At 40.4% G+C, this 25,700-nt stretch overlaps 1 protein-coding gene and 1 long non-coding RNA gene across 4 annotated transcripts in view; one reads left to right on the top strand and one right to left on the bottom strand.

The window, feature by feature from the left end:
• The window catches only part of tet3 (tet methylcytosine dioxygenase 3), a 33,914-nt gene extending 23,520 nt beyond the window's left edge, over window positions 1-10,394 (top strand). For all 3 annotated transcript variants that reach the window (XM_068310159.1, XM_068310158.1, XM_068310160.1), the window contains 6 exons: window positions 623-831; window positions 1,487-1,637; window positions 1,741-1,830; window positions 2,075-2,212; window positions 2,369-2,723; window positions 3,463-10,394. In XM_068310159.1, coding sequence (XP_068166260.1) covers window positions 623-831; window positions 1,487-1,637; window positions 1,741-1,830; window positions 2,075-2,212; window positions 2,369-2,723; window positions 3,463-5,264 — 2,745 coding nt within the window. In that variant the 3' untranslated portion in view covers window positions 5,265-10,394. The remainder of the gene's footprint in view (window positions 1-622; window positions 832-1,486; window positions 1,638-1,740; window positions 1,831-2,074; window positions 2,213-2,368; window positions 2,724-3,462) is intronic.
• Window positions 10,395-23,695: 13,301 nt separating this feature from the next.
• On the bottom strand, window positions 23,696-25,424 carry LOC137592988 (uncharacterized). Its single transcript, XR_011035062.1, has 2 exons — window positions 24,747-25,424; window positions 23,696-24,577 (listed from the first exon to the last, which is right to left on the bottom strand). It is a non-coding gene; the product is annotated as an uncharacterized lncRNA (long non-coding RNA).
• Window positions 25,425-25,700: the final 276 nt, after the last annotated feature.

Raw genomic sequence — 25,700 nt, 5'->3', positions numbered from 1 at the left:
TTGTCATTTAATACTTTGGTCTTCTAGTTTCTGTTTGTGGTGTGTGTGGTCTAAATGCTGCTAGAAAATATAAAATATAGTGGATTATGTCTTTTGAATACACACACACACACACACACATGTACGTATATATATATATATATATATATATATATATATATATATATATATAAAAATACACACTGTATACTGTATATATACAACACGTGCGGCTTTACCTCGTTGCAGATTTTTAGTAGGCAGTCGCGTGACATCGTACGTGCCTTCTATTGGCTGGCGGCATCCGGAAGTGCACTGTGTTCCATGAGTCTTAGAACGCAGTGCACACAAAAGTGCTTTAAATAGTCTATAAGAGCGTGGGAAAAGGTAATACGGATAGAAGGTGGTGTAATATCAGTGTGGGGAGGGTTCATAAACGGTTAAATTACCATAAATAATAAAATAGTTTGTCGCTATATCGCAGAGTTTTTGTTTTTGCGGGTGGTTCCTGGAATGCATTAATCGTGAGTAATGAGGAATCACTTCATCTTTCTATTGTTCCACTGAAATTTTGTTGTAGTTGTATATATTTCATTATTAACATGACAAGACCAAAATAATAATAAGCTCTGTTTCCTGTCAGGTGGTCCGTCGTGGCAGCGAGACAGAGAAGTTGCTGTGTCTGGTGCGTCACCGTGCCGGCCACCACTGTGCCAATGCTGTCATCATCATCCTCATTATGGCCTGGGAAGGAGTCCCAAGGGCCATGGCTGATGCGCTGTACAGCGAACTCTCTGCTACCCTCACCAAATATGGCAACCCCACCAGCCGACGCTGTGGCCTCAATGATGAGTGAGTAGCTGCTTGGCACAAAGTGCTGCTAAAAGTTTAAGTTGAATGTTTGTGACAAGCTTTTGAGTAATTGTCTGTATGTCAGCATTACGTTGCATTGTTAGGTGACTATGCAAGTTATTATTCATTAGGAGTAATAACCATTCACACACAACCAAGGTGTCCTACAGTATATGGGAGACCTCATAAACTTTTGAGAAAGTTTTCATGCCCCAAAAAACCTCATACGAGAAATCCCTCCCAGAGAATAATCCAAAATCCAACTTGTAACCATGGAACCAAGAGAAACAAATGTTTCCAAAGAGCAAAAGACAATACTTGGTTTTGTGCATATAGAAAGTTCTGTTTTAATGAGTGAATACATTCATTCATTCATTCATGAAAATTGTATAGATTTAGTCCTGCTCCATAAAACAAACATGATGAGCAGGACAGTTTGGATGGATGAACAGAACCCAGAGGATAAGTATTTTTGTGAGGCTCGTAAGATGTGCTGTAATATTTATCCTCTAAGCGCAAAATTGTTCATTCACATTTTTCTGTCAAATCGTTATATCCTACTCAACCCAGAAAAATTATATATTAACAGTTTGTGTAAAGCATGCTTCGGTCACACATGCATTAATGCAAAAGTGTCTGTTGTCTCCCCCTGCAGTCGTACATGTGCATGTCAAGGCAAGGACCCTGAAACGTGCGGAGCTTCCTTCTCCTTTGGGTGCTCCTGGAGTATGTACTTTGATGGCTGTAAGTACGCCCGCAGCAAAGTACCACGCAAGTTCAGGCTACAAGGAAATAACCCTGAAGAGGTACTCATAAAAGTTACTATTTTTGTAATACAGTATTACACATATCAAATATAATGATGAATGACTTGTTACTAGTGTATTCATTAATGTTTTTGCTTGTCAGGAGGATAAAGTCAGGGATAGTTTCCAGGATCTGGCAACTGAAGTGGCTCCTCTGTACAAGAAGTTAGCGCCTCAGGCCTACAGTAACCAGGTTTGTTCTACAGATAAATAGTCTAAATGCACCAACACACAAATAGTACTCAGTGTACGGATGATGAAAACTTAATCTGTCTAAAAATTATTGGCAAGAAGATTAAGAAACAGAAATGACATGCATTGAATTAATTGATATCGCACCTGCAAGAAGCTGGGTGAGAAGCTCAAGAAAATTGTTCCACTGCTGTGTGTGTCCATTCTGGATGCATGTAAGGAGTAAAGTTATCTCTCTTCTTCAGTGTCAGTCAGAGTCAAAAGCTCTAGATTGCAGGCTGGGCTTGAAGGAAGGCCGGCCATTCTCTGGAGTTACTGCTTGCATGGACTTCTGTGCCCATGCACATAAAGACCAGCAGAACCTCCACAATGGTTGCACAGTGGTAAGATAATTCACCAAATGCCTTAATTTGTTTCATGTTTATTTTATGATAAAAACACAATAAATATTTTATGTATTTTCATAAAATATGTTTGTCAAAAGTGTTTTGAAGCCCAGTTTTGCATTTAATTGTACTTTCTATCTTTCTTAATGTCAGGTTTGTACTTTAAATAAGGAAGACAACCGTGAGGTGAAAAAGATCCCAGAAGACGAGCAGCTTCATGTTCTGCCACTTTACAAGATGTCGATGACGGATGAGTTTGGTAGTGAAGAGGGCATGCGCCTGAAGATGCGGACAGGTGCCATCCAGGTGCTTCAGGCTTTCCGCCGTGAGGTGCGCACATTGCCTGAGCCTGCAAAATCCTGTAGACAACGTAGACTGGAGGCTAAGAAAGCCTCATCAGAGAAGAAGAAAAATAAACTCATGCAGCAGGCCGGGGAGACTCCAGAGAAAACTTTGGTGAAGGCTGAGCTCTGCGTCACAGGTTCCCCTCAACCCCAAGGCAATAAAGGCAAGTTACTGTATAGTGTTGCCCATTTTGTGACTTCATTGTGTTGTCTAGACAAGCTCGATGTAAATAACTGTAAATTACTTGACTTGGATGGAATTTTGTCTGTGGCATTCCCCCTAACCTTTAATCCACATGTGTCAAACTCAAGGCCCATGGGCCAAATGTGGCCCACCACATAATTTTATGTGGCCCGTGAAAGCATAAAAGGTCAGAGTATCTATAAATAAATAGGTCCAAAGCATGCTTTGACCAAAAACCAAATTTCCTACAATGCAGTAATTAAGCCTATTTTAACTCTGACAAAAAACCAAAGTTAATGTCTTTATTTTTCTTTATTTGTTTAGATAGTTTGATCCTTGATAGATGGAGTTCTGTGCGTTTCATAACCTGACAAATTACAAGGATTTGTTATAACAGAGAAACAAGCACAAATATTTTTTTCTGTTTAGTTGTAATGTTTACAACTTGAATCAGTAATAACTTCAGAGTTATTTAACATTAAGAAATAGTTACATTTATTTTAATTACTTTAAGTTACATTTAGTTACATTTATAAGTTACATCTGGCCCTTTGAGGACAGCCGTGATGCTGATGTGGCCCTCGGTGAAAATGAGTTTGACACCCTTGCTGTAAACAGAGTATAACAGACCCCAATATTAAACTTTATTAAATAATGAAAATTAAACATGTTTCAGGTTTAGAGATTGATTTACCTTTTCTTTGTTTTTAAATGTTCAGCAATTATAAAACAAGAGATGAAGCCTAACATCAAGCAAGAACACTTCAATGGATTAATTGATGAATACAACGTACAGGCAGCAGACACGTTCGACAGCGTCTGTCCACACCCCGCCTACTATGCAAAGGGAGGCCGTCCCCCAACTGGCCAAACCTCTGCACCAGATCCAGTGAATGGTTACCGCCACAATCTGGCCACAATGCACAATGGCTTCTACAACTACCCCCCCAATGCACTTTTCCCCCGTAAGCTGAGGACCTACGAGGGTCGAAATAGCTGTTTGACCAAAGCAGGCAACAAGGTTGACCAGCTAGAGAAGAAGCCTGATATTCTGAGCCTCCAGGCCAGACTAGCCCCGCCCTACTCCAACTCTACAGAGCAATCCAACCACAGTGGTTACAGCCAACCTGCAGACTACAGCCAATCCCGTCCTTCTTCTCGTTCCTCTGAGTATTCCGACAGAGGCACTCCAGTCATCAAACAGGAACCCATGGATATGCCGTTGTGTGAAGGCACAATGCCAAACCAGGCTGGTGCCATCACACCTAGCACGACACCCCAGCCTACTGGATGGCAAGGGCACAAGCTAAACGGAAGCATAGTTCCTACCAACTGGGACAACAGTCTGACCCCTAAACAAAATCTTGAAGCCTCATTGTTAAACACAGACAAGCAGCTGTTTAATTCTCATCCCCAGCAGCAGCAACAGCAGCAGTCCACTCCATGCCACTCACGGTGGACACCCTACCCTAGCTCAAACGCCTTAATGGCTTCCCCTGCACCATCACCATCCCCCCAGTTACCACTCTCTCAATCTCCATCCCCTCAGCTAGGCACAGCACTCATAGCTAACATGCATCAAGGCTCTACTTGCCCTGTCACCCCACGTCCAAACACCCCTCGTCCAGGTACACCACAGCCTAGTAGCTCTCACTCACGCTCTGTTACTCCACAGCCAGGCACCCCAGGCCCAGGCAACTCCCGACAATGGGTCAGCCCTGCTCCTAGTCCTCAGCCAAATGCTTGGGCCATGGGCCCAATCACATTTAACCAGGGTTTGAAGCACATCAATCCTGCAGGTGCTTATCCTGACAAGATGTGGTTCAAGACTGGGGAAAGTCGGTGTTCCACTCCCCTTGGGATCCAAGAGAAGACCTGGAAGTCTTGTGGAGGATCAGTGGCATCCAGCACCCCGTCCCCTGCCCCTGAGGGTCGTCTCTTCCCTGACTCCCTGCAGCAGTCAGATTGGAACCTCAACCAAGCTGAAAGTGATGTTGAGAGCACTAAGGGCTGTGACCATGATAACGATGAGGTGTGGTCTGACAGCGAGCACAACTTCCTGGATCACAACATTGGTGGTGTAGCAGTAGCACCAGCCCATGGCTCCATCCTGATTGAATGTGCTCGTCGGGAACTACACGCTACCACTCCACTCAAAAAGCCTGATCGCACCCACCCCACCCGCATCTCTCTGGTCTTCTACCAGCACAAGAGCCTCAACCAGCCAAAGCATGGCCTGGCTCAGTGGGAGGCTAAAATGAAGCTGCAGGCAGAGCGAGCATTGCAGAGGCAGCAGGAAGCAGCTCTTCTGGGCCTCTCCCAAGAAGATATCCTGGCCATCGGAAAGAAACGGAAGCGGGGGACTGCAGCAGATGGTGCCAGTCCGGGACCTGGACAATCTAAAGTCAAGAGGGAGGGGCCAGTGACACGGTGTGCCAACACATTCCACACCACCTCTATGGTCACTGTGTCTCCCTATGCCTTCACCCGCCTCATTGGGCCCTACAGCCACTTTGTTTGAGGTCAGACAGACAAACAGATTCTTAGCTACAGAGTGGTGCATTGGAGGGGTTCAGAGTAATGTGCAGGATGACTGTCTCTTGGCCATCCTGCAGTCTGGCAGCTCTCCATCTTGCATTCTCTACAGTCCATCTGGGAGGAGGGGACATGTTTATTGTTTTTTTTTTTTTTTTTACCTCATGTCAGGCAGTGGTTTGATCTTCAGATACACTGCCTGTGGTGCTCTTTCTCTCTCTACCATAGAGAGGAACTCCATTGCTTTTTCTTGTTTATAGAATTTTAATGATTCTAATTATTGCTAATTATCAATATTATTATGATTGCTATTGTTACTGTCAATGTTGTTATTACAGGTATTATTATAATGAAGACGTGTTTATTTTTTATGATTGCTGTTTTCGTTAATGTTAATAATGACGTGATCGTTTTTGGTTTATCTATTTGTTTAATCAATCAGTCTGAATCAATCAGACTCAGACAATTGTTGTTTTTTTCCATGTTTGGAAAATGTGTACCTTATTTTCTGTTTCATGCCCTTCTTTCTTTTCAATCTTCAAGCTGCACTTAGAGGAGGAGACGTCTTCTTACTGGCAAGACAGCAAATCAGTATCAGTAATCAGTCATTATATGTATGTATACAGTTGATTTTCCAGTGGTTTTACCTAGACCTAATTCCATATTGACAATATGCAGTTGTACATACTGTATTAGATTAAGATTATGTTAAATTATTTTAGACATAAATGACAATTACAATTATTTTCAACCTAGGTCTAAAACTGATACAGTTTATCCCCACTGGGTATCACTGCAGTAAACTGAGCACGAGCAGATTTCATTGTCATATTTTTTTTGCCTGACATTTATATGTAATGCACTAATTACTAGCTTGATTTTCACATTTTCTCCTTCAGTTGGGAAATATGCATCAAGGCTTCCCAGAAAGATTCCCCAATATTATTATTATTATTAAAGCTGAGGTTGTTTAACAATAACAGTGCTTGGTTTCATCTTGTTATCCCTGCTGTGAATGTTTATGACACAGCAGAACCTCTAAAAAAAACTATAATTAAACTGTGTTAAGAAAACTAGTTAACAGGAAGTAGAATGATGAAAATAGCTAAAAAAAAACAATTGTACTTTTCCTTTAAGCCACATTGGTCACTGCTTGTCCTGTAAGATGATGTGCTCCTCCTCTTCTTTTTTACCCCTACAGTTTTCGATTGGTGCTCAACTTCCATCTGTGACTGATTCCCATTCCACTACTCTTTTAGGCACTTGATGCTGTATCTAGGTGCTTCATCTCAAATCTGTCTCAACTGCCATTTGCAAATATATATTTCTGTTTGACCGAGGTTGAGTACAATACCACAATGAGAAGATTCATGAAATCCAGAGAGGTGCTGATGGTCACCAGGGTTTACGCAACATGAAAGTCACTTACATTGCTACTCCACATAGGCTCGAATAAGAAATATTATTTGCAAATGTCATTTGACCCAGATCTGTAGTTATTACTACATTAAGGTGGAACACACACTTTATCTTCCTGTAATGTTCAAGCAGGGATGAGCACTTCCCAGTTTAAACTCTAGAGGGCAGCAACGAGTGCTGTTTCAAAGTGATGTGTACAAACAAACCTACATGTGCTTGAGATCCAGCCAGAAGCCAGGAGTTTTGCCTTGCTGCTTTAACCACTCAGTGACCAGTAGAGAGCGCACTAACATCCTATTTGCTGAGCGTGGGTGAGTTTTAACAAAGCAGCTCCATCCAAAGCCGATTTTTGTCCACTGGTGGCACAAATGTGAATACAGCCTAGAGATCCATGTAGGAAGGCCACTCTGGGCTACAACAGAAGGAAACAGCATGGGAACAGCAGTGCTTTTGTTGCTCCTACACATACCTGGTGCTCTCCTTGTACACTTGATTTACTGTGAAGGACCCAATCCTTCCTCTGTATGGTGCTGTCATCTTCAGGCAGAGTGAAGTGTGTCCTTCAGGCACCTTGTCACAACAGAGCCTGTCAATCAAAGTGGCCGGCCCATGGTTCCTTTGGCAGTTTCTGTAGGCAAAACGTGTTGTGTCACACACAATGTGTCCTGTACAGAAAGCACAGGCATTCATTTATGGCAACTCATTGATAAAAGAAGCAACAGCGCTGTGATTTCAAGGGAGATCTTGAAAAGTTACTCCAGCATCTGGGAGTCAGCAGTAAATGAAAATACATGATCTCTTACATCGTGTGTCAGTGTATGTGCACATATGTAATTGGTGTGTGTGTGTGTGTGTGTGTGTGTGTGTGTGTGTGTATGTTCGTATGCGTGAGTTTGTGTGTTTGTGTGTTTCCATGCACACATGCATGGTCATACGAAAGAGAAGAGCCAAAGAGCTTTGACTGAATAGAGTTACCTCCGTGGTAAATGACCATAATTGATTCATTCACCTGAACAGGCTGACTCCTGGCTGCGGGGGGGTTGTTTCATCTGCAGAAGAACCCATTACCTCTCCCCAAGGTCTCCAGCTCTCTACCTCACGTTGTAGAGACACTGGTCACTATCGCATGTTGCTACTGAGGGAAAAGAGTCATGCATATGTCCCTTTATTGCTCTAGATCTCCACACTCATTTTACCCTACTTTTTTTAAGCTCTTATTTATTACTACATGATGATGATGATGATGATGATGATGATGATACTGATTGTCTTTGAAGTTATTGCTTTTTTCTCTTTTTTATATAGCTAATACAAATTGTACATAGAGATGGAAAGATTTATAAAAGCACTTTTAATCTTGATTTTATTGACAAAACGTAAAGAGCCGATTATTGACAACTTGAAGCTTAGTTTTTTTGTTTTTTTTTTATTTTCTCAAGAGAGAGATAAAAAATTTAAATATTAAAATATTTAGGTAAGATTATTTAACTTGTGATGATAGTAACTAAACCATGAATGACAAGGGGGTATTTTTAAGTCTCTGACAACCCTTAACAATGGTGAACAACACTTGGTCCCAATGTGTTGTGTGTAAGTGTGTGCTTAGTAACACTGCTGTTTTTGCTTTTGTAAGTACTGTACCCCTCGTCAGCATGTATCGGACAGAAACCTGTCGCTTCTTAAACATTAAACATTTCACTTGCCCAATTGGATATTATGACTTTCCACTTGGCTCACTTAGCAGCTATTGTCAAAATGACAAGGGAGAAAAATCCCTCACGTGGCAGATTTCTGATAAAAAACCTCATAGCTATAAACACCATGACTGTATCCATTACCAACCCCCCATGATTGGCTGTTTTGACATTTACACCAGGCATTAACAACCCCAGCCACATCACAAATTCCTATACCAATGTCAAATTTATTTGAAATTTCAAAAATTCCAAAATTATAATTGTGGGACTCAACATCAGTCATTCAAGAAGTCAATTCAAAAAGCAAATCTAAAAAAAGTAGTCACAAATCTGATTGGTGCTGTTCGACCTTCTATTCAATTAGCTTTTTTTTCCAAGTGTAAAGTCAGTAAATCAATATCAAATGATTTCTGTAAATGATATATATGTCGCTGTAGCAAGCAGTTGTTTAGCTTAGCTTTGAACCAGGGGAAACAACTAGTCAGGATCTGTTGATGGACAAAACAAATCCACATACCAGCACCACCAAGTTCAATAATGTTTTGACGTTTAATCCTCTCAAAAAATGTCAAAACACACCATGTTTTGGTTTTATATGTAAGTTATGTCTCACATTCCTCTCACGGGGCGACCATCAGAGAGTGTAGTAAGTCCCATCTCTCAGGCTTTAAGCTGCTTTTAATAAATAACCAATAATCATGTGCAAAGTGACAGATGTTTAGGAGCATACTGGTAGCATCTGGACTAGCCTGAGCTGAATCTTTAGGGAGAAGTGGCTCAGCAATCTTTAGTCAGTCAGACTATCAGGTAAGAGACTGCTCCGTGTTTCTGGAGAAATGTCTATCATTATACTTCACTCTAGTTCTGTAAGTATATGCATGCATCCATCATGCTCCCTGTTTGGTTTCTAATAGTTTCTAATAATCACATGGATTGGGATTTTAATCATTAGGCATGGCTTACTTACACAACACACACACACACACACACACACACACACACACACACACACACACAAACAACGGGTGCTGAGTATACAGTGTACATGACATCTTAACAACTTTGTAAATTCATAAATGTCTCACGGGTTTGCTGAATGTTTCTCTTTATAGGCGCCACATTCCAACCTCATGCTGAGATGAGAGGGTCTGTCAGCTGGTGCTACACCTTAAAATTCACTGTGTAATAATGTGAGGGATAAATGTCACAAATATTTTTCTGAGCTCTTTGAATGTCAGGAGAACTGTACGCTTCATTCAAGCAGTTTCATTGATTGGAAGCTGCCCTGGTGCTGATTTTATGAGGTCTTTTGTTACAAAGCTGCACGTTTACATCTCTTGAGGGCAGGGGAGCTACTCAAAACAGTTGATTACGTAGTCCATTAATGTTTGTTCCACAATGTACTTGAACACATTAAAACTAGGAATAAGTAAAGAATCATGCTTAATGAAGACTGTTATCTTGGTTTCACATTAGGTACAGCGCAAGTACCAAAGGCTATAGAAATTATGTTTTGGGTTTTCTGTATATGTTGATGGTAATTGAATGCTAAGATATTTGAACAATACAAGAATAGAAATTGTGTACTGCCTCCTCATCCTCTCCCTAGTCTTGCACTTCCTTTGAACACCTTGTATATTTTGTCCTTCTCTCACAAACACTTAAATATACATGTGTATCTCACTGTTTGTGGCCCACTTTTAGAAGTCTGTGGAACACTTCATTTAACATGCATTCTTTAAAATTTGGAACAAAGACTTAGACCCTTGCCCATACAAAAAATAGAAATGAACCTACACAACTGGCAGCTACATTCCTTTTTGAGTTTTAGGATTGTTCTGGGTTAAATATTTTCTTTTCAAGGATGCAGTATGTAAAAAAAAGTGTTTTTGTTCAGTCTCTTTCTCTTTGTAGCTGTATGGTGTAATATGTGAACACATAGTGTATGTGGTAAAAAGTCCACAATATTGTTTTATGTTGCGCGATAAATAAAAACATTGAAATGAAAATGTGTTTTGCTGAAGTTATTTTGTGGTCAAGCTCATTCTGATTTTGATTATGATGGCTTATTTGACCAGAAGTCTGTTCTAAAGAGATTAACTATGGTGAGTGATTTCACTTTAATGACTCAACTCTGTAGCTAATTTAAAAGGAAGAATATGTGCGATAATTGGAAGTCTGCACTGAAATAAGTTTCTTCCAAGTCAGTAAACACATGCAACCATTAATAAGCTTTTCGTGATCCAAAAAAGTCTCTTTACTGTCTGTACTTTACTGACTCTATCTGGCCTATCTGCCGTTCTCTTTCTCTGTCTCTCTTTCTCTAACCCTGTCCTCATCTTCATTTTATTTCTTTTCCTCCCAACCGGTCAAGGCAGATGGCCGCCCAAAGGAGTCTGGGTCCTGACCAGAGTTTCTTCCTCAATGAGGGAGTTTTTCCCCACTACTGTTGCTTATGCTTGCTCTGGAGGGTTCATTTGGGTTTTTCTGTCTGTTGAAGCTCTTTGAAATGTTTGTTGCCATGATTAAGCGCTACAGTATGTAAACAAAACTTGATTGATTGAAAGTTTGAGAAAGGACGGCACCAGTAGCATTTATCCTCTCCTATGTCTGATGGAAAAATTGAACTTCTTCCCCCACCTTCTGGAGGGCTAAATGTCAGCCTTGAGTTATAGAACAGGGTGTTGACCACCAAAACTGGACTAGAATGTGATTTGTCTCACACTAAACATGTGCAGCGTTGCCATCAGTGTACTTATTGATTATTGGAGTGGTGATCTGACTCAGTCATTATCTTGTGGATGAAGTTCTGCCTCCATCTTCAGTTCCTGAAATGATGAGAATGTCATTGCATAAATTATCTATTTGAAGTCTGACAAATGTTTGGCTTTGACTCGTAATCGATGAATTTGCTTTTTGAATCAACTTATCACACTAATGAGTATTACGCCCTGAACTTGCATTCACCTTTTCATGACATGTTTCATAGATCTTACGACAGTTTTTACATTTACAGATAAATAATTGTATCTGGATTGCTATTTAGTCTGTTACGATCAGTAAGACGATGTCCTCTGACTTTCTTGAATAATTATCCACCCCAGCATATCCATCAGGTCAAGGTGCTCACAAGGAACGACCACATGGCAGCCAGCACCGAAGCCACATGAAAGGCGACATCAGCAGGGACAACATCTGAATCTGTGCAGATGTTTGTACAAAGACACTTTGGGGAGGTTGAAATGGTTGTCCATCACTGCAAAAACGTCTCCATTACGTTGGTTATGTTACCATAACGTCTTAAAGATGGAATTTTGGTGATGCAAGTAGAGACAGATTGGGAGATGTAGAACCCAGGAACAAAGTGTCCTGAAACTCAATAAGCAATAACAATAAGACGAGACGAGTTGAGAGATGATACTTCAAAGACTCTGCAGGGAAATTTATTTTTGGAAATGGTGTGAGCATCCAATTCTCTCTTCAGTGAAAACATATAATATAAAACAGCATGATGATATTTAATATCATGTAAAATACACACCTGGAGAGAATGTCAGTGATGCACATTTCTCAAAAAAATAAAGTACATAGCAGTGTAAAAGGGGATAAGTAGTGCTTAAAGTTGTGGTGTATTATTTTTTAAAAATGCAAGTGGTCTCATGTTACAAACATACTTTATGATGAACACCTGGAATATTAATACATTACAAGTTTTCATTTTAAAGCTTTTGAAGAAAAACAACCCATGGGGTCATGCTTGACCCCACACGTGCATTTAAGGGTTATAAATCCTTAAATGCACGTAAGTTCAATTACTTAATATTACTTTGTGATATAAGATTATATTTAGGAAAATGCATTATTTTACCTATTTAATTTATTGCTCAAATAAAGTGTATTAAGATGGATATATAAGAAGAATGTAACGTCTTTTATTTAGTCTTTCTATCCATACAATGAAGTTATGGGAAAGAGTGAAAGAAGAAAAGACAGGAGACAGAGCTGGAGGTAGCAGAGATGAAGATGCTGAGGTTCTCTCTGGGAGTGATCAGGATGGATAGGATCAGGAATGAGTACATCAGAGGGACAGCACATGTTAGAGGTTTTGGAGATACAGTCAGAGAGGCCAGACTGAGATGGTTTGGACATGTCCAGAGGAGAGATAGTGAATATATTGGTAGAAGGATGCTGAGTTTTAAACTGCCAGGCAGGAGGCCTAGAGGAAGACCAAAGACGAGGTTTATGGATGTAGTGAAAGAGGACATAAAGGAGGTTGGTGTGATAGAAGAGGATGCAGAAGACAGGGTTAGATGGAGGCAACTGATTTGCTGTGGCGACTCCTGAAGGGAAAAGCCGAAAGGAAAAGAAGAGATTCAGGGATGAAAATTAGATCACAACCCGGACCTTGAAAAACTAGGTTGGGTTCACATTTTCACTTTAATACCTTTACTGGTACAAAAGTACCTAATGACAAATAGAATGCAACAGTTACATGTTGGACCATGGGTCTTTTATTAAATGACCCTGACCTATGAAAGTATGATTTATAAGTTCAAAATTGAAAAATAAAATGTTTCTAAAAAAGGTGAGTTATGTAAATTAAACATGTGCTTGTTGATAAGGGTGTTAAACTTCTGACAGTGTCTTTTGCTCAACTCCCTTTTATATGTAAACTGAAAATTGGCCAAGCCTGAAGCCATGGTCTGTCTTCCTCATGATTACAAGAGTGGTCTTCCTCAGCCATCATGAAGTTAATGATGCTAACTTCATTACTGCTGAAGTTAACATCACAGATGAACAATCATAGTTACCAGATGGGAGGAAACATTTCTGTGCCCAAGTCTCTGTTATCAGATACTGCTTTTAATCTCCAGGTCATATCAAGAAGTCTAGTGGTACAAACACAGAAATACATAATTTGTGGAAAATATACAAAAACACAAATATGCAAAAATAAAAAATGAAAATATTTGTGGCTCGCTAATGGTTAACTAGTGTGGTAAACTAGCTTACTCCTGGTTAATTACCCCCACCAGCATCTGTGGTGCCACTCAACATAAAAAAAGAGTGGAGCAAATTTTTCACAAAATTGGATAACTACACATTTCTGCACCTGAGAAAATGTCAGTTTTCATGAAAAAACATTGGGAAAATAAAAAATAAACTGCAGTTTTGGTTGCTTGAATTCTAGCTTTCATATTGGTTGTGTTACCTTGAACAAAACCTGTTCAGGCAACATGATGCATACGTAGCACAAACCTCTAGGATAGTCCATATTGATTCCTGGGTATCTGTTACTGAAGCATGACACACACCCATCAGAACACATTAACACAAACATGTATTACATGAAGGAGAAGTGTGTTCCACAGGTTCACACATTAGCTACAGAACTGTTGATTAGCTAACTGTGAATTAGGAATCAGTGTTGCCAGATCTGGTCAAAGAAACAAGCACCCAGATCCACAGAAAATAAAAATCCAAATAAAGCAACTTGTGAGGGGGGAAAAGCTAAAAGTGCAAATTAACATAATTGTGGGTTGCATCTGTGTTTCCATTTTCTGTGTTTCCTTAGATATGCAAAGTTTGAAACCTAAACACAAAGCATACACACAAAAACATACAATCTTTCAAATTTTTTAAGTAATTGGCAACCATTTGTTGTATGTTTTTGCATTTATTGCTTTTTATTTATTTACTTTTTATTTATTTATTTTTATTTATTGCTTTTGGTCACACTGTCTTGGGAACAAACTAGTGAATGGAGACATGTCAAGGAAAGAAAAAAAGAACATCCAGTATGTTGTGCTTCTATGGTGTATACAACATGGACGATACCAAATATGACAGAGAAGGCTTGTTTTCAAAAAAATTTGATGCACGATTCAATTGACTGTGTTAGTAGTTGCTGCGGAACAGAGCGGGAGGCAAGAGTTCTATTGTTCTGTTCCTCAACAGAGATATACTGGAATCTGTTTGAGACAAATACTAAATGTTCAACAATTACTTTTACAAGGACACCAGATGCTGTAACGAGATGGTTTTAAATGACCTGCTTATTATCAAAGCCCAGCTGAGTTCTTCTAGCCTTAACTGCTCTTTGATACACAAGAGGAACATCTCTGCACGAAGCACCATCTTTATTTTATCAACCAGTAATTAAGGATACGACCACATATATCCAACATCCAATCACTTTACCTCACATCACTATGACAACCTAACCTTAAGAGTGGGTGTGAAGTGTCCCATTATGACTTCCTGATCCAAACCACAGAACAGAACACAAAAATTAATTCTACTTGACTCTAGTATTTGTTCTACTACAAACATTGCAGGAATAGTTTCCTCTTCACTGACACACAGGTCATGTAAAATTTGAATCTCAACAGTTCTTTTAACAGTACTGTTAACATTAGTATCAACTTATGCATTAGGCACATCCTATGACTTTAAATACCATATATCACATCTTCAAATGTTCTGGCAAGGTCCAGACTTAAACAATTTGGTAGTATGGTCACATAATAAAAAAAAAAGAAAATGTATGCAATATTTTGATTAAAAATATACCTTATCTTTGTCTAATATAGAGTAAAGTTGAAGTGATAATCACTTCCACCTCACACCAGGATAATTAAGTCTGAAGACTTGAACGCCTGTGTGGAGTTTGTGTTCCAGTTTCTGGTAAAACCCACAGTCCATCCATCTTGTGTAAATGTTCATCCTTTGTGGGGTCATGGGGGAGGCGGGGTCTAGCCCAGCTGATATTGTGCAAGAGGTGGGGTACATCTTGGACAAGTTAGCAGGTAATGGCAGGGCCACATAGAGAGATGAACACCTACCAACAATTCAGTGTCACCAAGACATCTCTACCACATGTGGGAGGGAGCCAGAGAACACAGAGAGAACCCATTTGGAGACATTTGGAGACATGTAAATTCCACACAGAAATGTCCTTAGGTATATTTGAGGATGAAGGGAACGCATTTTTTAATCTAAATGATGCTCACTATGTCAGAATAAGAATTTAAATTCAATGACGTGAGTTCGCTGCTTGACTGCCAAAGTCATTGTGAACTTCACAACAAGAAAAGTAATGTGTGAGGGCAACAGAAAGGCGAGAGGTGCTGTGTGGCCTGTTTTGGACAAAAAAAAACATGAAATGGGAAGCAATTTTACCATGGATAGTTGGAAATAATAAGCTTTAAAGAACGTTCCCCACTAGGCAGCACAACTTACAGTTCTTGACTCCATGTATACTCCAGTAAAAGGTCCCTTCCACGTCTTTACCCATGCCAGGCCATAATTATGTAACACAGCTTTCTTGGGGCTGTGCAGCACCTGAAACACATAGTGCCAGAATATGAATTCTAACTTTCTCCTAATGAAGCAACACTTTAAACCAGGAATGCTAAAGTCAAATACACAGAGGGCCAAAAAACAAACAAACAACTGGTTCAATGTTTATTAAAACATATGGAAATGATTGCACATAGCCTACTGAACCAAGAGTGTATATTAATAAATTATTAAATGAATAAAGCAATATTTTCTTATTGCTGTGTCAGTAATTTCAAGTGAAGACATCTTTTAACAGGCACATCGATAAAAATGAACTTCCTTCAAAGAAAAATCACATCTTTGTTTGTGTGTTTCTGAAACGTTTGATGGTGCCTTCCATCCATCCATCCATCCATCCATCCATCCATCCATCATCAACCGCTTATCTGGGGCTGGGTTGCAAGGGCAACAGTCTCAGCAGGGATGCCCATACTTTTCTCTCCCCAGACACTTCCTCCAGCTTCCCCGGAGGGAGCCCGAGGCGTTCCCAGGCCAGCCGAGCGACATAGTCCCTCCAGCATATCCTAGGTCTTCCTCTAGGTCTCCTCCCGGTAGGACACCTCGCCAGGTAGGCGTTCAGGAGGCATCCGGAACAGATGCCCGAGGCACCTCAGCTGGTTCCACTCGAGGTGGAGGAGCAGCGGCTCTACTCCGAGCTCCTCCCTGGTGACTGAGCTCCTCACCCTATCTTTAAGGGCGTGCCCAGCCACTCTACGGAGGAAACTCATTTCAGCCGCTTGTATCCGGGATCTTGTCCTTTCGGTCATGACCCAAAGCTCATGACCATAGGTGAGAGTAGGAAAGTAGAGTCTTACGACTCAGCTCCTTCTTCACCACAACGGACCTATACAGCGACTGCATCACTGCAGAAGCTGCACCGATCCATCTGACAATCTCACGTTCCATCCTACCCTCACTCGTGAAAAGACCCCAAGATACTTAAACTCCTTCACTTGGGGCACGGACTCTCCACCAACCTGTAGAGGGCACACCACCCTTTTCCGGTCGAGAACCATGGTCTCGGATTTAGAGGTGCTGATCCTCATCCCAATCGCGTCACACTCTGCTGCAAATTGTCCCAGTGCACGCTGAAGGTCCAGGTTTGATGAGGCCAACAGGACAACATGGTCTGCAAAAAGCAGAGATGAAATCCTTTGGTCCCCAAACCGGACTCCCTCCAGAACCTGGCGCACACCTAGAAATTCTGTCCATAAAAATTATGAACAGAACCGGCGATAGAGGGCAGCCCTGCCGGAGTCCAACATGCACCTGGAAAAGGTCTAACTGCCGGCAATGCGAACCAAGCTCTGGCTTCGGTCATGGTTTGATGGTGCCTTCTTTGATATTATTCTTTCATTAGAGCCAAACTTTTTCGACACAGAAGACACACAGGTTTGTCTTTTATCTCTGTGAACATGAACTCTGACTCCTACCGGGCTTGAAACCCCCTGTTCTCAGTGTGCACTTTTCACTTAGCCATCTTTGAGGTGAGAGGTAGCTGAAAGTTAATCTCTACTCTGACTGCTGATTAATAATGAAGCTGAGCCCTCTGGACATGTCCAAACCATCTCAGTCTGGCCTCTCTGACTTTATCTCCAAAACCTCTAACATGTGCTGTCCCTCTGATGTACTCATTCCTGATCCTATCCTTCCTGGTCACTCCCAAAGAGAACCTCAGCATCTTCATCTCTGTCTCCTGTCTTTTCCTCAGGGACTCTGTCTCTAGACCAAACAACATCACTGTACACCTACAAAACTGTGGTGTTGTAGGTGTACAAAACCAGTTTGCGAATCAAACCACGTGCGATTAATGAATTCCATGATAGAATTCCGTGAGAGTAACACAATCAGTTCCTTCAAATGAACTGAAGAGTCACAATAAAGTTTGAAGTAATCACAGCAATAATATAGTAATTTGCATCAGTATAATAAATCTGGGGTTTGGGTTAGATTAATACATGAGTGCTAATAAAATTGAAACTAACTCACCAAGTTTTTAGTGATTTAAAAGTGTAATGTAGCCACAAAAGGGCACAAGCCAGTGTCTTATTGTGCTGGTCCCAAGCACAGATAAATACAAAGGGTTGTGTCAGGAAGGGCATCCGATGTAAAACTTTTGCCAAATCAAACAGGCAAATTAAGTCTATCTTCACAAGCGTTGTAGATAGAAAATGATGAAAGAAAAAGAACATAACTCGGGCGGCAAAAGGGATGAAAATGTGATGATGACCTTGAGAACACTAAGTAAAGGTTAGATTCCAACATTTGTACTCACTGTGGATTTTTGGAAGGCAGTCACGATAACGTACGCGCATTCTATTGGCTGAAGACATCTGGAAGTGCGCTACGTTCTGTGAGTCTCGGACTTCTGTGAGACACAAAAGTGCTTTAAACAGTCGATAACAGTGTGGGAAAAGGTAATACCCTCCCCTAACAGTATGGGGAGGGTCCATAAATGTTTAAAGGGACAGTAAAGTTAATTTTAAGTGACATAAATCTTATTCATAATTATGAAAAATATAAGAAAAAAATACATTTTATGTGTTTAGCATCATCCGTTTGGTCAAAAAAGCTTAAACTCTGCGCAGCAGCTTCCGCATTCAGTGGTCACGTGGGCGTCATACGTCACTGGGGCCAAACATAGCTTAGCAGCCATAAGAAACAATACATTCTAGACGCGATTAACACCAAAAATATAATGGTTACCTGCGCGGTGAACGATTGTGTCAACAGAAGAGCAAAAATACGCACTTTTCAAATAAATTCACTGTAAAACTTAAGCTAGAGTTATTAATTCCACACAGTCCAATAGTAATAAACGGCGGTTAGCTCAATGCTAACATAATATGGACAATCCCATTGACGGGCTAGCGCATTAGCATCTTTAGCGCGATTAACTTTTCCATACACACAGTAAACCAAATCAAGGGGATAACCCCCCGAAATCTGAGGTAATTGTTGTAAATTACTAACAAGCCTCAGGGGAAACGAACCCCATCAATTTATCTGTCTCTCACGTCTGATATTGTTTATTTTTCATGAGTGCATTAATCACATGATAATCTGGTCATAAAAACATTTATACAATACCTCCAGTAGCTCCAGACATTAATTAATTGTCCACTAAACCTTGGGAATTAGAATAAATACTGTGGGTTGTCTGACAACAATCTTACCCTCAAATCTCTGGAAATCACCCTAGGTAAAGTGCTCATGGCAGATCCTCGGATCCTTGATCATTTTGACCCGGTTTATCCGTACTCTCCATGTCCTTCCTAGCTTCCCAGAAGGTATTCTAAAGAACGACAGGTCTTTGTCTTCGCGTCTTTTTGCTGTTCTGTTGACACAACCGTTCACCGCTCAGGTAACCATGATACCTTTGGTGTTAATCGCGTCTAGAATTGCATTGTTTCTTATGGCTGCTAAACTATGTTTGGCCCCAGTGACGTATGACGCCCACGTGACCACTGGATGCGGAAGCTGCTGCGGCGCACATTTTAAGCTTTTTTGACCAAACGGATGATGCTACACATATAAAATTTAATTATTCTTCTATTTTTCATAATGATGAATAACATTTATGTCACTTAAAATTAACCTTACTGTCCCTTTAAATTACGGTAAATATTAAGATAAATAGTTTGCTGCTCGGAATTTGTTAATCACATGTGGTTCCTGGAATGCATTAACTGCGAACAACGGCGCACTGTATACCTTTATAGGTATGTTTTAAACCTGATGAGCTATAATCACAAAACAAAAAGCAACATTTTCAGGACGCCAGAGGCACAAAAATGTGTAGGTCAGGGTAAAATGTTGAATTCACGGGATGTTGCAGTCTCTGACTGCATTGGTACATTTTAAATCAAGTCTGATTGCAAGCTCAGCCTGAGCTGCGTCAGTCAGTCAGTCAGTCAGTCAGTCAGTCAGTCAGTCAGTCAGTCAACCAACCAATCAAATTTTATTCAATTCATTTCATAAATGATAATGTCAAACAACATTGACACAATAAGCTTCATTCTTCTCCCAGCGGTGAGCTATCTTAAATAATTAGTAATTCACATTTAACATAGTTTAATATTAAAATATACAATTTAGTACTGCAATCTTGTAAATTACAGCCTTATGGATTACATATCTGCCTTAAAATTTGTGTGTATTGACATTCAACCCATTTGGACGTATAGTAAAAACTACACCTCTGATAATTACATTGGTACAAAAATGTCAAACAGCACCACTGACTCATCACTCAGGGTGCAACACTAACTCATTCACACAGGTTATATGCAAGGCAAAACCTGTTTGTCATTAGTGCTAACCATCACACAATAACACACACACACAAATGGAACTGTATGAAAGCAACTCTCAAAATGAAGGGGAATTACAAATACTCCTTCACAAGATATCTGTGCTGTTGATCAGATACATCATCATTGGTAATCAACACTTTCTGACTCCCCACATGAAGACTGACAACACACCTTATATGTGTGGATGGAAGAGAGAACCATGGACGAAAGGCTCACACCTGAACGGAGCTACAATCTCCTGATTAGATGGAGTCTTTCTTCCGTTAGATAAAGGAGATAAAAATAATTCCTGCAATAAAATACATACAGGGTTCTCTTACAACACCCATGTACCCCCCGCCCACACACACACACCCTCCCATTCCAGATAGTGGTATGGGGGAGCAGTTCCAGCAGAAGTACTAGACATGTATTGAAGTACTTGATATGCACTGTGTGTGTGTGTGTGTGTGTGTGTGTGTGTGTGTGAACTAACTTATATTACCTTAGGGTGATTTCAGACCTGGATTAGACCAACGTTGTGGGGCCCAAAGACCTTAGGCACCCCAAAATGGTGGGCCCCACAAGGTTTTTCATTGCAAAAGGCTCAGGGGACACTCCTGATATGCCCCCTGCCTTTTTTTTGACATGTCCCATAAGGTAGCAAAAGTTGGGTACAGGTGTGTGTGCATTTTCACCCTGGTGGTAGGAAATGGTACTGCATCGCACACACACTCCAGGAAGTGTGTATCCCAACTTCCTGCAAGAGCAGGAAAAGCAGGAAGTGCTGCTGAGCTGCATATATGGACATATTTTTTCAATGCCATTGTGTTTAATCCAACTCTACAGCAAATGTTAATGTTAGATAATGTTAGCTAATGCTAACGGTGGCTAACGCCAACATTAATGCTAACGCTAGCTAACGAGCGTTAGCTAGCGCTAGCGTTAGCGTTAAATAGCGTTAGCTAGCGTTAGCGTTAGCTAGCGTTAGCGTTAGCGTTAGCTAGAAATAGCTAACATTAGTATTAGCTTTTATTGCTAACTGCTGGTCATAATGATGATAGTTAAATGACATAAAAATAAACAGATGGATGGATATTTCAGTAGAAATGTAGAGATGGATGGGTGGAAAGATGGATGGACATTTCAATAGAACGCTCATGCAAATGTTTTAACCACAATACATGGATCTCTTGTTTATGCTTTATGTTAGCTAGCTACAAGCTAGTGTTAGCACTCTATTGTTAACTGCTGGTCTTGATGATCATTGGATGGATGGATGAATGGATGGATGGATTGATAGATAGATGGATGATAGATAAACAGAAGATGGATGAATGGATGGATGACATTTGTACATTGATAGTTTTTCTATGCCATTGTGTTTAATCCAACTCTGAAGCAAATGTTAATGTTAGCTAATGTTAACTAACGTTAGCTAGCGTTAGCATTAGCTTGTATTGCTAACTGCTGGTCATGATGATGATTGTTAAATGACAATGATAGACAGATGGATGGATTAATGGATGGATATTTCAATAAACCTCTGCAGCACATGTTTAACCACAACTTCAAATGGATCTATTGCCTGTGCTTCAGAGCTTTTTAGCTAGCTACAAGCTAAGGTTGGCTCGCTTTCTTTTGTTAACTGCCGGGCATGATGATCATGATTTTTAAAACAAATACATGGATGGACGAATGGATTATAGATAAATGGGCAGATGATAGATAGATGGGTGGATAGCTGGTTGAATGTTTCATTAGAACTCTCATGAAAAGGTTTTCATTTTAATTAAAAAAAAAAAAGTTTTTATTAAGTGTATTAATCCCCAAAGGGAAATCAAGACTCCACTCTACACACAGGTTAGTAGTTACATGCATCTAAATGGTGTGTACAGGCCTGTAACACACACAAGGAGCCTTTGGGCATGCAGGTGAGAGGGAGGTAGAGTGGCGGGCAGCTCCGTCGTGGTGCGCATCCAATGCGCAACTTCTAAGATGATGGCGCCTTGCTCAAAGGCACCTCAGCAGTGCTCCAGACGTGAGCTAACACCTCCCACCATCAGCTCACACTTTGGGTGTTTTTGGGCACGAGCGGGAATCTGAACCCCCATCTCAGAACATTGGACGACCCGCTCTACCGCTTGCTTTACCACTGAGCAACTGCTGCCCCAAAACCACAATACATGGATCTCTTGCTTATGCTTTAGAGCAGCGGTCCCCAACCTTTTTTGCGCCACTGACCGGTTTCATCTAAGACAATATTTTCACAGACCGGTCTTCATTTGCTCGATAATTGTTAATGTTGCCAGGACAACTGTTGTCTAATAATAAATCCTCCGCAGTGGTTTTATATAAAATGCAGACATTGTTGAAACAGACACAGACCAATGGATGGATAGATGGATGGATAGATGATAAATAAACAAAAATGTTGAAATGCTAGTTTCACCGAGCCTTTGTATGCTATTGAGGGTCATTAGCATGAGACACATCACCTGGGTTAATCTGCTGAGACAATCTTTTTTGGAGTTTCGAAAGGACCTGATTGTAAATAGGCGCACAGCCTATCTGTGAACCGCGCGCAGCCTATCTGTCTCCCTAAAGTGGTGTTACAGAAAGTCAGTCGGGCAACGCGAGAGGGGACATGGGGAGACAGACAAACGCTGCAGGTACATTAATGGTTAGAAGTTATAATTTTGCTGTTTCAATATTTAAAACTTTCTTAACTTGTTAAACTAGTGTCAACTTATAAGAGCTCACAACCAGCGCCAGAAAATGAAAGTTATTAAAGGACAGTAAAGTTAATTTTAAATGACATATATGTTATTTATCATAATGAAAAATAGAAGAAAAAATAAATTTTAAATGTGTAGCATCATCAGTTTGGTCAAAAAAGCTTAAAATCTGCACCGCAGCAGCTTCCGCATTCAGTGGTCACGTGGGCGTCACTGGGGCCGAACATAGCTTAGCGGCCATAAGAAACAATACAATCCACGTCGCGGTTAACTCCAAAAATATCATGATTACCTGCGCAGTGAACAGTTGTGTCAACAGAACAGCAAAAAGACGCGAAGACAAGGACCTGTCGTTCTTTAGAATACCTTCTGGGAAGGTATCGCGCTAAAAATGCTAATGCACTAGCCCATCAATGAGATTGTACATATTATGATAGCATTGAGCTAACTGCATTTATTACTATTGGACTGTGTGGAATGAATAACAACTCTAGTTGTTATTCATTCCACAGTGAATTTATTCGAAAGTCGCGTCTGTTGTGTCAAGTCTGTTGACACAACCGTTCACCATGCAGGTAACCATGATATTTTTGGAGTTAATCGCGATGTGGATTGCATTGTTTCTTATGGCTGCTAAGCTATGTTTGGCCCCAGTGACGTATGACGCCCACGTGACCACTGAATGCGGAAGCTGCTGCAGTGCAGATTTTAAGCTTTTTTTGACCAAACGGATGATGATACAGATATAAAAAATGTTCTTCTATTTTTCATAATGATGAATAACATATATGTCACTTAAAATTAACTTTACTGTCCCTTTAAGTGATGGGAATTCCAGCTCTTTTTTTGTTGCTTTCATCAATATATTATACCAATAATATAAAATTATAATGTAAAATTATGTACAAATGAATTAATAATGTAAAAATCTCGTTATACTTTTTATTTATATATGTTTATTATATAAGTATGCCTTTATTTTTTTCACTCTACAGTGCACTTTAAATGAATTTAAACTTAAAACTTATTTTATATAAAACAAATCGACAGTCAAACAACACAGAATCCCTTAAAAACTCGTAACACAACAAAATATAAATGAAAATATGTAAAACAAAAGAAAAAGATCAGCATCCAAATAATGTGTTTAGTGAAGATTGGCATTCAGAAACACCATGTGTGTCCGCTTTGAGGGACTGATTCGGCTTCTTCTGTCAGTCATGATCTGCCTGGTTTTGGAGAAAATTCTCTGGGAGGGAAATGACGTTGCACCAATGCACAGTCTCCATGTCATCACGTGTGTGAGGTGTGGGCAAAGTGAAGCCTTGTTTTCCCACCAGTTTAGTGGATCTGCACGTAACTGGCAAAGGGGCTCCTCAAGGTAGGGTCTCACTTCCAGTATTGCATCTGCTGAAGGCTTCCTTCTTGTAGTGTCTTCACTTGCTCTTTCTTCAAAGAATCTCCAAACAGCAGATGCTTGTGGCCCCTCTTGCTCATCCTCTGCTCCATCTTGGCCCCCTGGAAGTGGAGTTGGCTGGTTGAACCTTGCTGCTGCTGCAGTTATTCTCTGAATAGCTTCATCAACTGCTTTAGTGTCATTGAAGGTCAGCTTCTTGAATCTTGGATAAAGAATGTTGGTTTCTGACAGAACAGTGTTATATTCCATTCTATGGAACTTTCTGTCCATGGATGCACAGGGAGCCTCTACTAGCTCTTTCACATGCTGTGGTTACGCTGGTCTGGTTCTGAGCTGTCACTCTCTGCAGAACCCTGCGCAGGATTAACATTTTGGAGGCTGTAACATAGCTGAAAAAGAATTAACAATTGGTGTTAATATTACGCTTTGTTTTATGTGCAGGTGTATTTAATTATTTCATGTCTACTCAGCCTTTTATTCCAGTAATGCAACAACAATTACTACTACTACTAATAATAATAATACTAATAATAATGTAACAACATTTGTATACTGCACCTGTCTGCACTGATCTCCACAGCGACCTCCTCAAATTGCTCCAGAACAGTGCATGCCTCCTGCAGTACCTCCCATTCCTCTTGGCTCGGAGGATCGACCGGTACATTGATAACAGCTAGGTTAGAGATGACTGCATCCTTGGTCTCCAGAATCCGTTTTATCATATGAAAGGTGGAGTTCCACCTTATCATACAATCTTCTCTGAGCTTCAGCTCAGGCATGTCCATCTGTCGTTGTGTTATTTTGAGCCTGTGTGTGGCTGTTGTGCTCCTGTGGAAATATTCCACTATTGACTTTCTCCACAGCAGGCTTCATCACCTTCAGAGCATCTCTCACAATCAGGTTAATTGTGTGTGCAAGACATTTCATAATTGTGCTGGGTTCATTTCAGGGTTTTAACTGCTTTGGTTATGTTCGCTGCATTGTCAATAACACAACCACCTACTTTGTTGATAACATTCCACTCTTTTGCCACTCTGAGCAGTTCCCCTGCTAAGTTCTCAGATGTGTGTCTGTCACTGAACTCAAAACAATTCAGAAGGCAGGACACCATTTTATCGTCTTCAATAAAATGACAGGTAACTGACGAGAAGGATGTGGGGGTTCAGGATGTCCAGCTGTTGGTTGTTAGAGAGGGCTTTATTAACCCTCTCTTGCAGGGATGATTTTTTTGAGAGAGGGTTTTACATGCTTGGAATGTTGTACACGTGATCTCTTCTTGGTGTATTCTATTGATTAGTCATGCGCTAGAATTTTGTAATGTCCTAGAATTCAAATTCTTTATTTGGGGGCCTTTAGCAGGTATGAGATTAAAATGTGATTAATTAGATTAATTACAAATCCTGGTATTAATGAGATTATTTTTGTAATCGCCTGACAGCACTACTTTTTACCGTGTTTAGGAATATCCTTGTCCCTCCCTGTTGCTCCTCTGTCTGGCCTCCCCTGACTCTG

Source organism: Antennarius striatus, chromosome 3 (genome assembly GCF_040054535.1).
Source record: "Antennarius striatus isolate MH-2024 chromosome 3, ASM4005453v1, whole genome shotgun sequence".
NCBI lineage: Eukaryota > Metazoa > Chordata > Actinopteri > Lophiiformes > Antennariidae > Antennarius > Antennarius striatus.
This window is presented reverse-complemented; position numbering and strand designations above follow the sequence as displayed.